The sequence below is a fragment of the Pithys albifrons genome, chromosome 8, assembly GCF_047495875.1.
Source record: "Pithys albifrons albifrons isolate INPA30051 chromosome 8, PitAlb_v1, whole genome shotgun sequence".
NCBI classification, from domain to species: Eukaryota; Metazoa; Chordata; class Aves; order Passeriformes; family Thamnophilidae; genus Pithys; species Pithys albifrons.
In genome coordinates this window covers 19,519,086-19,531,712 of record NC_092465.1, presented here as the reverse complement: position 1 = coordinate 19,531,712, position 12,627 = coordinate 19,519,086, and the positions used below count along the sequence as shown (strand labels likewise).

The window sequence follows — 12,627 nt, the reverse complement described above, 5'->3', positions numbered from 1 at the left end:
TAGATGTGTGCATATGGGAAAAGAAACCTGTTCAAAATAGTAATGTAAGGATACAAATGCCATTTCTGGTATCTGCAAGCAAAAGTTAGATTTAGACATTGAAGAATAAATGCTACTGTCAGGCTGTATTATTTCTGGACATGATACCAGATCATTTTTTCAAAATTTACATTGGACTTGTAAAAAGTAGTACTGTAAAAGTCTAGAATTTGGCAAGAAAAATACCGTTATTGTTTACTGGTATTTTTCTACATAAAAGAAGAAAAAAAGTAAGTCAGCAGGTATATCATAAAAGCTTAAATAAACTGTGGGCACCAGTTAGGTTAGCTGGTATGGAAAAGCCCAGACTCAGTTAAGAGGCTCAGATTTTTTCATCAGATGAATGCAATATTGTCTAAATAGAGTATCCTGTACAAAGAAAGGTATAATTTAATATCATTTGCCCATATCTTACTATATAAACCTCCTTAATGTTTGGATAGGTTTTTATATGTTAACTTAGATTTCGTATTCTGTAATTTGGCTTCATAGAATCATAGAATCATAGAATCGATTGGGTTGGAAAAGACCTCCAAGATCATCGAGTCCAACCCTTGGTCCAACTCTAGTTCATTTACTAGATCATGGCACCCAGCGCCACGTCCAATCTGTGTTTAAAAATCTCTAGGGATGGTGAATCCACCACCTCTCCGGGCAGACCATTCCAATGCCTGATTACTCTCTCTGTAAAAAATTTTTTTCTGATATCCAACTTAAATTTCCTCTGGCAGAGCTTAAGCCCGTGCCCCCTTGTTCTATTGCTGAGTGCCTGGGAGAAGAGACCAGCCCTCACCTGGCTATAACTTCCCTTCAGGTAGTTACAGACAGTGATGAGGTCACCTCTGAGCCTCCTCTTCTCCAGGCTAAACAACCCCAGCTCCCTCAGCCTCTCCCCATAGGGCTTGTGCTCCAGTCCCTTCTCCAGCCTTGTTGCTCTTCTCTGGACCCGCTCCAGCACCTCAATATCCTTTCTGAACTGAGGGGCCCAGAACTGAACACAGTACTCAAGGTGTGGCCTCACCAATGCAGAGTACAGGGGAAGGATCACTTCCCTGGTCCTGCTGGTCACGCTATTTTTGATCCAGGACAGGATCCCATTGGCCTTCTTGGCCACCTGGGCACACTGTTGACTCATGTTGAGCTTCCTGTCAATTAGTACTCCAAGGTCCCTTTCTGCCTGGCTGCTTTCCAGCCACTCTGTGCCCAGCCTGTAGTGCTGCAGGGGGTTGTTGTGGCCAAAGTGCAGGACCCGGCACTTGGCCTTGTTGAACTTCATCCCATTGGAATCAGCCCATCTCTCAAGTCTATCCAGATCCCTCTGCAGAGCCCTCCTGCCTTTCAGCAGGTCGACACTCCCTCCCAACTTGGTGTCATCAGCAAATTTGCTGATGATGGACTCAATCCCCTCATCTAAATCATCAATAAAGATGTTAAACAGGACTGGACCCAATGCAGACCCCTGGGGAACACCACTGGTGACTGGCCGCCAGCTGGATGCAGCTCCGTTCACCAGCACTCTCTGGGCCCGACCCTCCAGCCAGCTCTTAATCCAGGAGAGGGTACACTTGTCCAGGCCATGGCCTACCAGCTTTTTCAGGAGTATATTATGGGAGACAGTGTCAAAGACCTTGCTGAAGTCCAGATAGACCACATCCACAGCCTTCCCCTCATCCACCAGGAGGGTCACCTGATCATAGAAAGAGATCAGGTTGGTCAGACAGGACCTGCCCCTCCTAAACCCATGCTGGCTGGGTCTAATCCCTTGTCCACCATGAAGGTGCTGTGTGATTGCACTCAGGATGAACTGCTCCATAACCCTGCCAGGCACGGAGGTCAGGCTGACAGGCCTGTAGTTGCCAGGGTCCTGCTTGCAGCCCTTTTTGTAGATTGGGGTGACACTGGCCAACCTCCAATCATCTGGGACCTCCCCAGAGAGCCAGGACTGTTGGAAGATGATGGAGAGTGGTTTGGCAAGCTCTTCTGCCAGCTCCTTCATCACTCTGGGATGGATCCCATCTGGTCCCATAGACTTGTTAGGATCCAGCTGGCTCAGTAAGTCAGTAACTATTTCCTCCTGGAATACAGGAGGGGTATTCAGCTCTCTCTCCCTGTCCACCAGCTCCAGAGGCCAGTTGTCTTGAGGGCCACCTCTCTTACTGGTGAAAACTGAGGCAAAGTAGGTGTTAAGTACCTCAGCCTTCTCCTCATCTTCCTTAACTATATTTCCCTCCAAGTCCAACAGAGAATGGAGGTTTTCCTTGCCCCTCCTTTTGTTATTAATGTATTTATAAAAGGACTTTTTGTTATCCCTAACTGAAATAGCCAAATTTACTTCAAATTCCACTTTTCTTTCCCTAATTTTTTTCCTGCATGACCTAGCTCTATCTGTAAATTCTTTGTAAGTAGCCAGCCCTTTTTTCCATAGTCTGTAAACTTTCTTTTTATCCCTGATTTCTTGCAGAATCTCCCTATTTAACCAAGCTGCCTGTCTTCCCCTCCGGCTGGCCTTTCGGCACACTGGGACAGCCTATTGCTGTGCATTCAAAATCTCCCTCTTAAAACATGTCCATCCCTCCTGGACCCCCTTACTTTTAAGGGTTGTTTCCCAGGGTATGCTCTGAATCAGTTCTTTGAATAGGCCAAAATCTGCTCTCCGAAAGTCCAAGGTAGAGGTTTTAATGGTGGCTCTCCTTACATCCCTGAGGACTGAAAATTCTATTATTTCATGGTCACTATGCCCCAAGCGGCCTCCAACCACTACATCATCTACCAGCCCCTCTCTGTTTGTAAACAGTAGGTCTAGCAGGGCCTTCCCCCTGGTAGGCTCATTTACCAGTTGATGAAGGAAATTATCCTCTATACACTCCAGGAACCTCCTTGACTGCCATGTTCCATGGAATTTTATCTTTTCATGTGCACTGTACTGAGCATGTAGCTCTTGGTAAATGAGAAATACTTTCTTGTCACTTGTTCATTTAACAATGAATTTCAATTGTTGTCTTAATGTTAATTTTTTTCCTTTGGAGATAAAGGACATCTAGGTGAAAATGTATTCAGTTTTTACTAAAAACCACAGCTTCCATAAATATAGCATTATATAATTAACAAAATGCATGACCAAATTAATGCAAATCAACAAAATCTCTTCTTTTTCTCCCCCTTTCATTACATACACTGTTCTAAAGGTTGTGTAAGAAGGTTCAAGTGCTGTCAAGTAAGTATAGAAGAAGGGAGAGGAAAGCAGTGGTGGAACCTTAGAAAAACCTGCTTCAGAATTGTCGAGCACAACTGGTTTGAGACTTTCATTGTCTTTATGATTCTCCTCAGCAGTGGAGCTCTGGTAAGTAAAACATGAACACAATGTCTCCGTGTTGTCAGAAAACTCCTTAAAAGTTGGGTCTTCAAGCATTGTTTTAACTTTTAGCAATTCCATGTCTTCAAATGACAGGACTAAATTTTAGCCAGGCCTTTGAAAAAATGTCATAAAAAGTCTCTTCTGAACAATATGTAGAAAAAGGACAGATGTGATTGGAGAAAACCTGAGTCCATTGGTGAAAATGCTTGTGCTACACCTGAGGCAGAGGGAGAAACAACTTGTGAAGAAAACATATTTAACTTTATTATTTGAATTTGCTCTCTCATTTCACTGGTGTTTACTGATGTAACGCAGGGAAAAGAACTGTCACTGTTGAAGAGTTTTGAACTAACTGTAATGGCATAAACAGCTAAAGCCAGGGCTGGCTTATGCAGTCTTATAAATGTTATGTGCTAGAACAGCAAGAAAGATTAAGACTGTGTGTTTTTCAGGATTCCTTTGTAAGAATAAGAATTTATTACTTAGGCTTGCAATTCAGCTTCTACTGACTCATACTTGTGTAAAGGAACATCTGTAAGAATATGAATTTGTTTTAACAAACATGTACAAGAAAAATAAAAAGAAGCAAACCATCATATAAATCTATAACAATAAATGAAATAAAACATACCAACAATATGTTATTTCAAGGCATAAAAATAATTACAACGAATAAAGAAATTGGAGATAAATTGGGAAATAAAGGTGAGCCTCGATGTCTACTGAGGTGAAGTTTCTTAGGCAAATTACTTGCTCTGAGACAGCATAGAGTGAATCTAGTATCTGTCCTGGTAGTTGCAATTGCCCTTTGGCAGTTCCTTAAGTTCCTTGAGTTATTATTTACATAATAAAAAAACTGTGTTGCAAAATTCTATTATAAACTCTTTAGACCACTCCCAACACTTTAACATATTAATGGTTAGCAGTTTATGATTATACCTATCACTACCTTCATTTATATCTCCAAGAATTATTCTGCTTTTGTTTGGTCTAATATCAATGCAACGATCAAAGAAACAACTTTTTCTCAACACGATGTGAAACCTTCCCTGTCATTTAAAGCCATCCAAATAAAAAAAAAAAACAAACAAACCAAAACAAAAAAAAAATCAAGTCTATACTTTCTAGTTCTGTGAGATAAAGCTTTTAAGGAACACATAAGAGTGTTAGGTGCCATCTAAGTATCCAGAATTACTGGTACACAAACTTTAGCTTGATGCCTGATACACAAACACTAATGATTTGAACTGACAGATGTAAAGTTGTTCAAAAGCAGGCTGAGTAAAAATGAGTTTTAGTATCAATAAATATTCAAATCTTTGCAAGCTAGCATATCATTCCAGTTCTTTCAGGCTGATGAAATCAGTCATTCTCCATAAGAAATAATAGCATAATTGAAATTTGAAAGCAATTAAAGGAAAAATATTTTTGAGACAGAAAAACAAGCTTAGAAAAGTGGAAGCTGTTTGCTTTTTCAAATGCTTAAAAATGAGAACAGAAAAAGTATAAATAACATTGCAAGGAGCTCAGAAATTTTATTTATCTCATAAAACATGAATAATACATTAAAGCAGGTATTTGATTTAAATATATTTTTGAGGAAAGAAAGAACTTATTCTATGATTTATAACTTAAAAGTTTCAAAAAGCAACAGGACTTAAAATCAAAAGTTCATTTGTGTTGTCATTGTCCTGAAAATTTAAATAGCTATGGCCCTGGATTTTGGAATTGCATCTACTGACATACAAACCAAATGGTCTCAGTAGAGTTCAGTTCAGGCATAACACTTTGCAAAATTGATTCTGTTACCATTAGATAGAAGTGACATACCCATGCCTTTTCTTGAAGATTGCTTCCTTTTTTTGTTGCCCTTTTTTGATGTTTTTGTAGCAACCCGAAGTACCTACAGTAACAAAAAATAACATATCTTTGTTTCTACTCACAGGCTTTTGAAGACATATATATTGAACAGCGTAAAACTATCAAGACCATGCTGGAATATGCTGACAAGGTCTTCACTTACATCTTCATTCTGGAAATGCTGCTGAAGTGGGTGGCCTATGGCTACCAAACATACTTCACTAATGCCTGGTGCTGGTTGGACTTCCTGATTGTTGATGTATGTAGTGTATTTTCTAGGTGACACTTTTATATTTATCTGATGATTTTTAAGTTGCTTTCTCTGCAACCGTAATATCTACTAATGCCTATTTTACTTTTCAAATTAAAAAGTAAGGTAGCTGGAAAAATTCCATATTTCTTTGTGTTTCACTTTAAACTTGTAGCACTGCCTTGCTATACCACAGAGTTAGGAAAGACTGGAAGTTCTCCTGCTAACAGAAGGACCTTACATAGTAATCGCACTATCAGTTAAAGGGCTTAGCCCAACACTGCTATTGAAAGGAGTCATGCTGTCCTCCATTCTGGCCCAGACTGCTCATTCCCACCTTCAGACCCACCATCCCTCCTGCTGTGGTCTAATTTGGATCCAGTGTTTACATGGGTGTCTGGTGCCCCAGACATCCAACAGACATCTGAATCAAAACTCCTCTGGCAAGAAAACTAATACTATGTCCCCAGATTTCAGCACATGGATGAATTAGGGGTTTACAAGGAAAGCAAGATAGATCTCTAGCATTGATAGTATGGTTTACTTAAAGTCCAATAACTATTACTGAACTTGCATATTTGAAATAAGGCTCAATAGTCTTTGCTGCAAGGGTTATCTCATAGTTCTAACTCTGCTGTGCCATGCTGTGAAATGGGAGAGAACTTTTTTTGATGCATTGAAACAACTATGGAGAATTTAAGAACATCCTTATTATACCCTTTTGAGAAAATCTCCAGTGTGCAGGAATGCAAATACTATGTTTTACATAGTTACAAAACCACAGTCAGTCACTATATTTATAAGACAGTAATATCCGGCAGAACATACACAAACCCCAGATATGGAATGAGCTTGATTTTACAATTAAGATTCTTTTTGTCCTGGTTTAGATGACTTAGAAAGAGATACTGAATAGGCAAAAAAAGAAATTTATAAGCATTTATTATTCCAAAGAATTGCCAAAAATCCAACAGTTTCTGAATGTGTTCCCAGCATACAAGGGCTAATCGGAGCAATTAATTATCTTCAGATTTGTTTTATGATGGGTGTCTACAAAATTTTTGATTTGTGTACATTATGGTTTAAATATATCCAGAATTCAACTCCACATATACAGCTGCATGTTCGTACACAGAAAATACTCACTCTTGGAAACCCCTTTGTTCTTTAGTATTGAAATTCTTCTCAAAATTGCACCTACAACAAAAAAGCTTGAAAAAGCATGCAAGCAGAAGCTGCTGTTCCTTTCCTAAACTAATTTTCTCTAATATTTGACCTTATTTAAATCATAATATCCCAAACAACTATCTTGTGAATGGGAAAATTTGAATACATAGTTGTGTGAAGGTATAGTACATATTCAAGTGTCTGAATAAGTTTTTGATTAAATCTTGGATTTACATACATAGGTATTTTCTTTAATTTTGCTTCAGATCATGGCACCTGGAAAGTTTTCAGTAGCATGAGCAATGTGCCTGAGAACAAAACTCAGATTTCATAAGAACTTAGTTTCGTGGGTTGCTAGAGCTCAGGATTGACAAGTACAGAAAAGCTATTAACTCTTAAAAGCTGAAGATTTCACATATAATGCTTAATTTAAAATATGGCTCATAAAGAGCACTGTTCCTAGAGTACTCTTTACCTGATATATTTTTTCTTGCAATGAAAGAGTACATGAGAACATTATGCTTTTTGGCCCAATGAATAGTTAAGGAATTAGATCAGCATAGTGAAGAAACATTTAGGGGAAATGGGAAACAAACAAGGTAATATTTTGTACAGAAACCATAGCCAATGTGGAGAATGTGGTATTTCTCACTGAGGTAATGTAGGGACGTGGAATATTTAAAGGCCTGTCAAGTTCTTCCACCTATGGACTGTTCTTATAAGGTCTTAGAAACAGCATAATACAGGTTAATGTCAGCTTGTAAAGCACATAAATTCCGCAGTCAGGCATAAGGATTAGTCAGTGTTAAAGATTATAGAAAAATTAATCCTTTCTACCAATTTCCAGAGGAGCAATATTGCCCTGTGGCCCATCTGTTAGTTCAACACAAACTTCAATCACTTCCTTTTCAGTTCTGAGCAACAAAATGGGCATTATCAACCATAATTATTGATCCCAATAGCATTGTAAAACAAAAAGAATAGTGAGAGCAATACCTAAACTGATGTAAAGGAGAAATTGATTTATTTGCTTTTTGTTGTTTTAAATTGTCCTGGGTTGAGCTGGCAAAACGCCAACTGTCCAAGACAGAGTGAAAAGGGTTCCTCCTCCCCCCAACCAGCTAAGGGGAAAAGAAGAGGGAGAGAAGAAAAAAAAACTTCCGAAGCCAGGTTTAAGCTGAAACTAACTACATGTATTTATACAGAAAAAAGAAAATTAAGAGGATACTACAATATAACACACACTTACACAAGTTACATATATATAACAAGGAATAGCTTCCCACTCCCCAATTAATACAAAGCCCATTACTCTAAATTCATAAGCACTCCAACAGACACTCAGCAAGAAAAAGTATAACAACAAAATATTTCTACTTCCTTGAATGCAAACAAAATGCAAGCAGAGGCAATAGAAGCAGGGCCTAGCATAGCAGAGGAGCTGCTAGATGTCTTTCTCTTAGTGCAGCCATGGTGGAACTAACTAAGCCACTCTCACACACTGGATTTTACCCCCTTGAGATTATGTAGTATGGTATGGAATACAATATTACTGGCTGGAAGAAGTCAGCTGTTAGCTAGCTTAGCCCAGCTCAAGTCAGCTGACAATCCTAGCCTTAGCTGAACTTTAAAACTTAAATTTAGGTCTACTTGGCTAAACTCATAACATAAATGCCCTCAAATCACTAGCAAAATATGAAATTCAGAAGTATTAATGTTTTCAGATACTAGTTATCTTATGCTATTTTTGTTTATTTACCTATTCTTCTTTCATATTACTTCTTTCTTCTTTTTTTTCTTTCTTTTTTTTTCTTATTTGAAAGACATCCTATTCCTGAAGAAAGTGATCCAAAATTAGAACCTTCTAAGGAAGTGTATATCTCACATCTATGGTACGTAAAGTAGCGTGTACAATATAATAATTTTTACTTTCCTGTTTTCATATAGGTCTCTTTGGTTAGCTTAACAGCAAATGCATTGGGTTACTCTGAACTTGGTGCCATTAAGTCCCTTAGGACACTAAGAGCTTTGAGACCTCTAAGAGCTTTGTCACGATTTGAAGGCATGAGGGTAAGACCACATGAAGAATCTGAAAGTATGCATGCATAGAAGGAGTACATGCATGCAGAATAAGGAATGACAAGTCCATGCAGAAAGGCTGCACTATCTTTTTATTGCATATTTTTTACTAACAGATAAGCAAAAAGCTTCATCAATTCACCTAAATCCATATGCAGTATCGCATAGAAGTTACATTCATTAAGGTTACTTTACTTTCTAGCCAATCTCAGGAGTTTTTCAGATAAGTCTTTGAAATTACCAACTATGAACTCTCTTAACAGACTCTTTATAATTAATAAAACATAACAAAATTATATTACTCTTTTACTGATAAACATAATACAATATTTGTACAGGAATCTAATTTAACATTAGTTAAAGATATTTTCTGTAAAATTTGAAATCTTTTTTCTTTATATTTGGTAAACCCCCTTTTATCCAACCCCACTGAATTTTGCTAGGTGATACTACAGACATATTTATACCCACTAGTGGTTTAAATCTATTTCTGAGTTTGGCTGACTTAAAAAAGCAAATCAAGTTATTTGATTTCTCTCTGAAATTATTCTTTTTTTAAGGTATACACTGTGTTTTATTTCAACTAATCTCTACTCAATATTCAATACAATGTATATAAGGTCATTTCTTATTACTCTGAGCAACTTAGAGGCCCTGCTTACTATTCATCTCACTCAAGAAACCTTTTTAACTTATTTTTTCATTTGTTTATATCTTCTGTTCCTTAAAGCCACTGAATACAAACTAACTCTATATGCATGTCAATGAAATATGTTTTAGGAGAATGCTTTTTCCTTCTTCATGGGAACATAAGAGGAAACAATGAAATCATGAATTTCAAGTCAATTATAAACCAGTGGAATAGGCTGGAATATACTGTCTGAATAATTTTTAGAAAGAAATCTAAGCTCAATGAAGTCCAATTGAAGCTTCAGAATCTATTCCTTGAATTGTATTCAGCAAACTACCTATGTCTTCTTCACAATGCAGCAGAAAATACATCACTAACCCTTTACTAGATTAATAAATTTCAGCTTCATACAGCAAATTGACTTGTGACAGTTGTGTCCTTATTCGAAACTCCTGAACTGATATTCAGCAGGATTAGAGCTGGTCAAGTACTGCAGAATGCACAACTGTTTAATTTAGCCATTTTCTCTTTGTCTTTCTTTGTACCTACTGTTCATGACCATTCAGAAAAATATATGTGGCTTTGTGTAGAGAAATGTCATGAAACTGCTGTCAGCTTTACTTTTTTAATAACATTCTGGTCAGCTGCAGGAGGACTGGGAGATCGGTATAGACAATAGACAGGCAGACAAAAAAGCAGCTCTTAAAATGACATTGGAAAAAAGGTAATTTCTAGAAAGAGAATGTCAAAACTGATTTCCAAATGTTTTATTTGATTTCTCTGTATCCTTACATGATTGCCTTAGTAAAGTTTACACTTAAAAGATTTAGGCTAGTTATGCTGAAAGAAAAGTACCTATTACTTGAAATCTGTTTACTGCTTTCCCTTATTTCTTGCTGAATAACTATGAAATTATGCCAGAAGCCCAATCATATGATAGAATTTCAGCTACACAAAATGAATAATTCATGAGCAATTTACTGTGTAGGAATCACAGACAAGCTTGGAAAAGCAAAAAGGCTTCAGCTGTCCTCCAATATTAATGACAGTCAATGAGGTACCTGATTTCAGTCACTTAGTATATTTGACTCACCAATTATATTTACTATTAGTTACATGCACTGTTGAATTTTTTTTTCCAAAGTACTTGGCAAGTATTCATAACAGCTCACTGACAGTTGTTGGCATCACTTTATGAATGACTCACGAACAGTAAAAATATTCAAATAATAAATAATTGACCAGCTCATGGTAAGACTATCATCAGATTGTAGTCTTCTCAGAAACTGAGTTCATTGCATAAGAATTCATAAAAGGAGATTCTTTTTTTTCTGCCTGCAGAAAGCAAAAATAAGTCAACCCTCTTTGCTTTCTTATATTTCCCATACCTACACTGAGCCGTGATAAAACAAGCTGACTTCTTATTCAGCATGTATTTAAATTTTAATGTTCACCCCATGTTCAGAACTGTGCAAATTATGCCTTGGAAATATAGAATATCTTAACTATTCCACAGAACTCCGTGCATATAAAACAATCTGCTGAGTTCTCAACTACTTTAAATTCTGGTGAATTGGAAGAGCACAGAATTTTACACAGTCATTAGTAGTTACAACTTAATTTTATAATAATGCTGTTTCATAAAAGGGATAAATTCTCTTTCCAAACTGAATATAAGACATATGAATCACTTGCACCAAAATAGGGTCAAAGTGATCCATATCCTGTCCTTGCCTAAGCACAGAAGTGAATCTTGCCATATCAAAGGCATTTAGTATATCTCCAGTATACTGAAGTCTAAAAAATTTATTACTTTCTACAGTGAAACTCAAAACCAACTCCACCCAGATGCTGGAAGGCAAAGTAAAGGATTGCTTTAATTTAATTTAAATTTCTGTCTTAGGGTTTATATTCTCATCTCAATTAGTGTATGTATAAGCAGAAGTAGCTTTAAACTGAGATTTGAATATACCCATTGCTTTTTGTTTAGCTTTCTAGTCCTTGCAATATAATGCTTTTGCGCTAGTTCTGAATTGGTATGCTATCTGTAAATGTAGAATACTGAGTATACATTGCTTTGCTGAGTTAGAGAATTAAGTGACAATAAAGCATGCATTTGTGTCTAATTTCACAAAATAAAGCATGTCATGCTGTGCTTGATTTATTGATTAAAGAAATAGTAGAAGGCAGCAAACAATCTGAAATCCACTTGCACTTTCAGTTTTGCATGCCTTATGCATATTTCTGGCTGATGGCTTTAAACATTTACTGTATTTCAAATTTCCAGTCCAATTTCATAACTTGCAAAACCAAATTAGAGTATTTGATGTCTTAAATATCCTGTAAAATTCAATGGCTATTCCTTAGATTTCCTTATAAGGAAAGTACTAATGAGGCATTTTCGAGTACTCAAAACTTCATTAGTATAAAAGAAACATTTTTCATATAATTGAGTTTTAAAACATAACCTCAAGTGTCTGTCATTACAGATTCATAACTAATAACAGGCTCTATATTTCTATTTCATATAGGATAACCTTTCAGCATGGATGGGGTGGACCACTGGTTCCTCCCCTTATCTATATTGTGGGTACAGTATTTTGCCCTTTTCTACCCTTAATAAGCACAGTCTGACTAATCACTACATTGTATATTTTAGGGTTAGAAGGAGAGACAACCATATTTGAGAATCCCAGTACCAGCAAAAGTAGCGTATATATATTCACCCTACACCCCTTCTTAATTGCTTTAAATCTTTGGAAATAATTATTTGAAATTTTGGATGTTACGGAAGCAAAATGAAAACTTTTGAGCAAATCAGTACTGTTCTTTAGAGTTTCCAGAGTTCTTTTTGCAGGAGAAGGTACCTCAGCTATTTTAAGATTTTTAATTGCTTTTTTAACTGAGATAAAAATTGGCTTTCTTTAAAAATTTGAATCTGGCTTTCATATTGTTTTAGAAAGATCTGTGCTTTACCCTCTTATTCAATTTATAGCTATATGTATTAAAAAATATCCTGTAGAAAGTTTTGAACATTACTCAATATATTAAGCACACACCAAAACATTATGATCTGAATAGTCCCAACTATAGATACTTATAAAATTGCAGTGTAAATTTTTGCTTAATTTTAAAACCCCTGTATGTTGCATTAAGTAAATCACTCCAAGTATATACAGATAACACGAGACAATGTGTACATATGTAATCCTTTCTTGGAATCTGAAGTCAGTTTTCTTTGGCCTC

The 12,627-nt window shown here is 36.6% G+C and overlaps 1 protein-coding gene across 1 annotated transcript in view; it reads left to right on the top strand.

Moving 5' to 3' along the window:
* Positions 1-12,627, top strand: part of LOC139674848 (sodium channel protein type 1 subunit alpha-like) — a 96,554-nt gene that overhangs the window by 62,650 nt on the left and 21,277 nt on the right. The window contains 3 exon segments of the mRNA XM_071561698.1: positions 3,225-3,379; positions 5,340-5,513; positions 8,619-8,741. Coding sequence (XP_071417799.1) covers positions 3,225-3,379; positions 5,340-5,513; positions 8,619-8,741 — 452 coding nt within the window.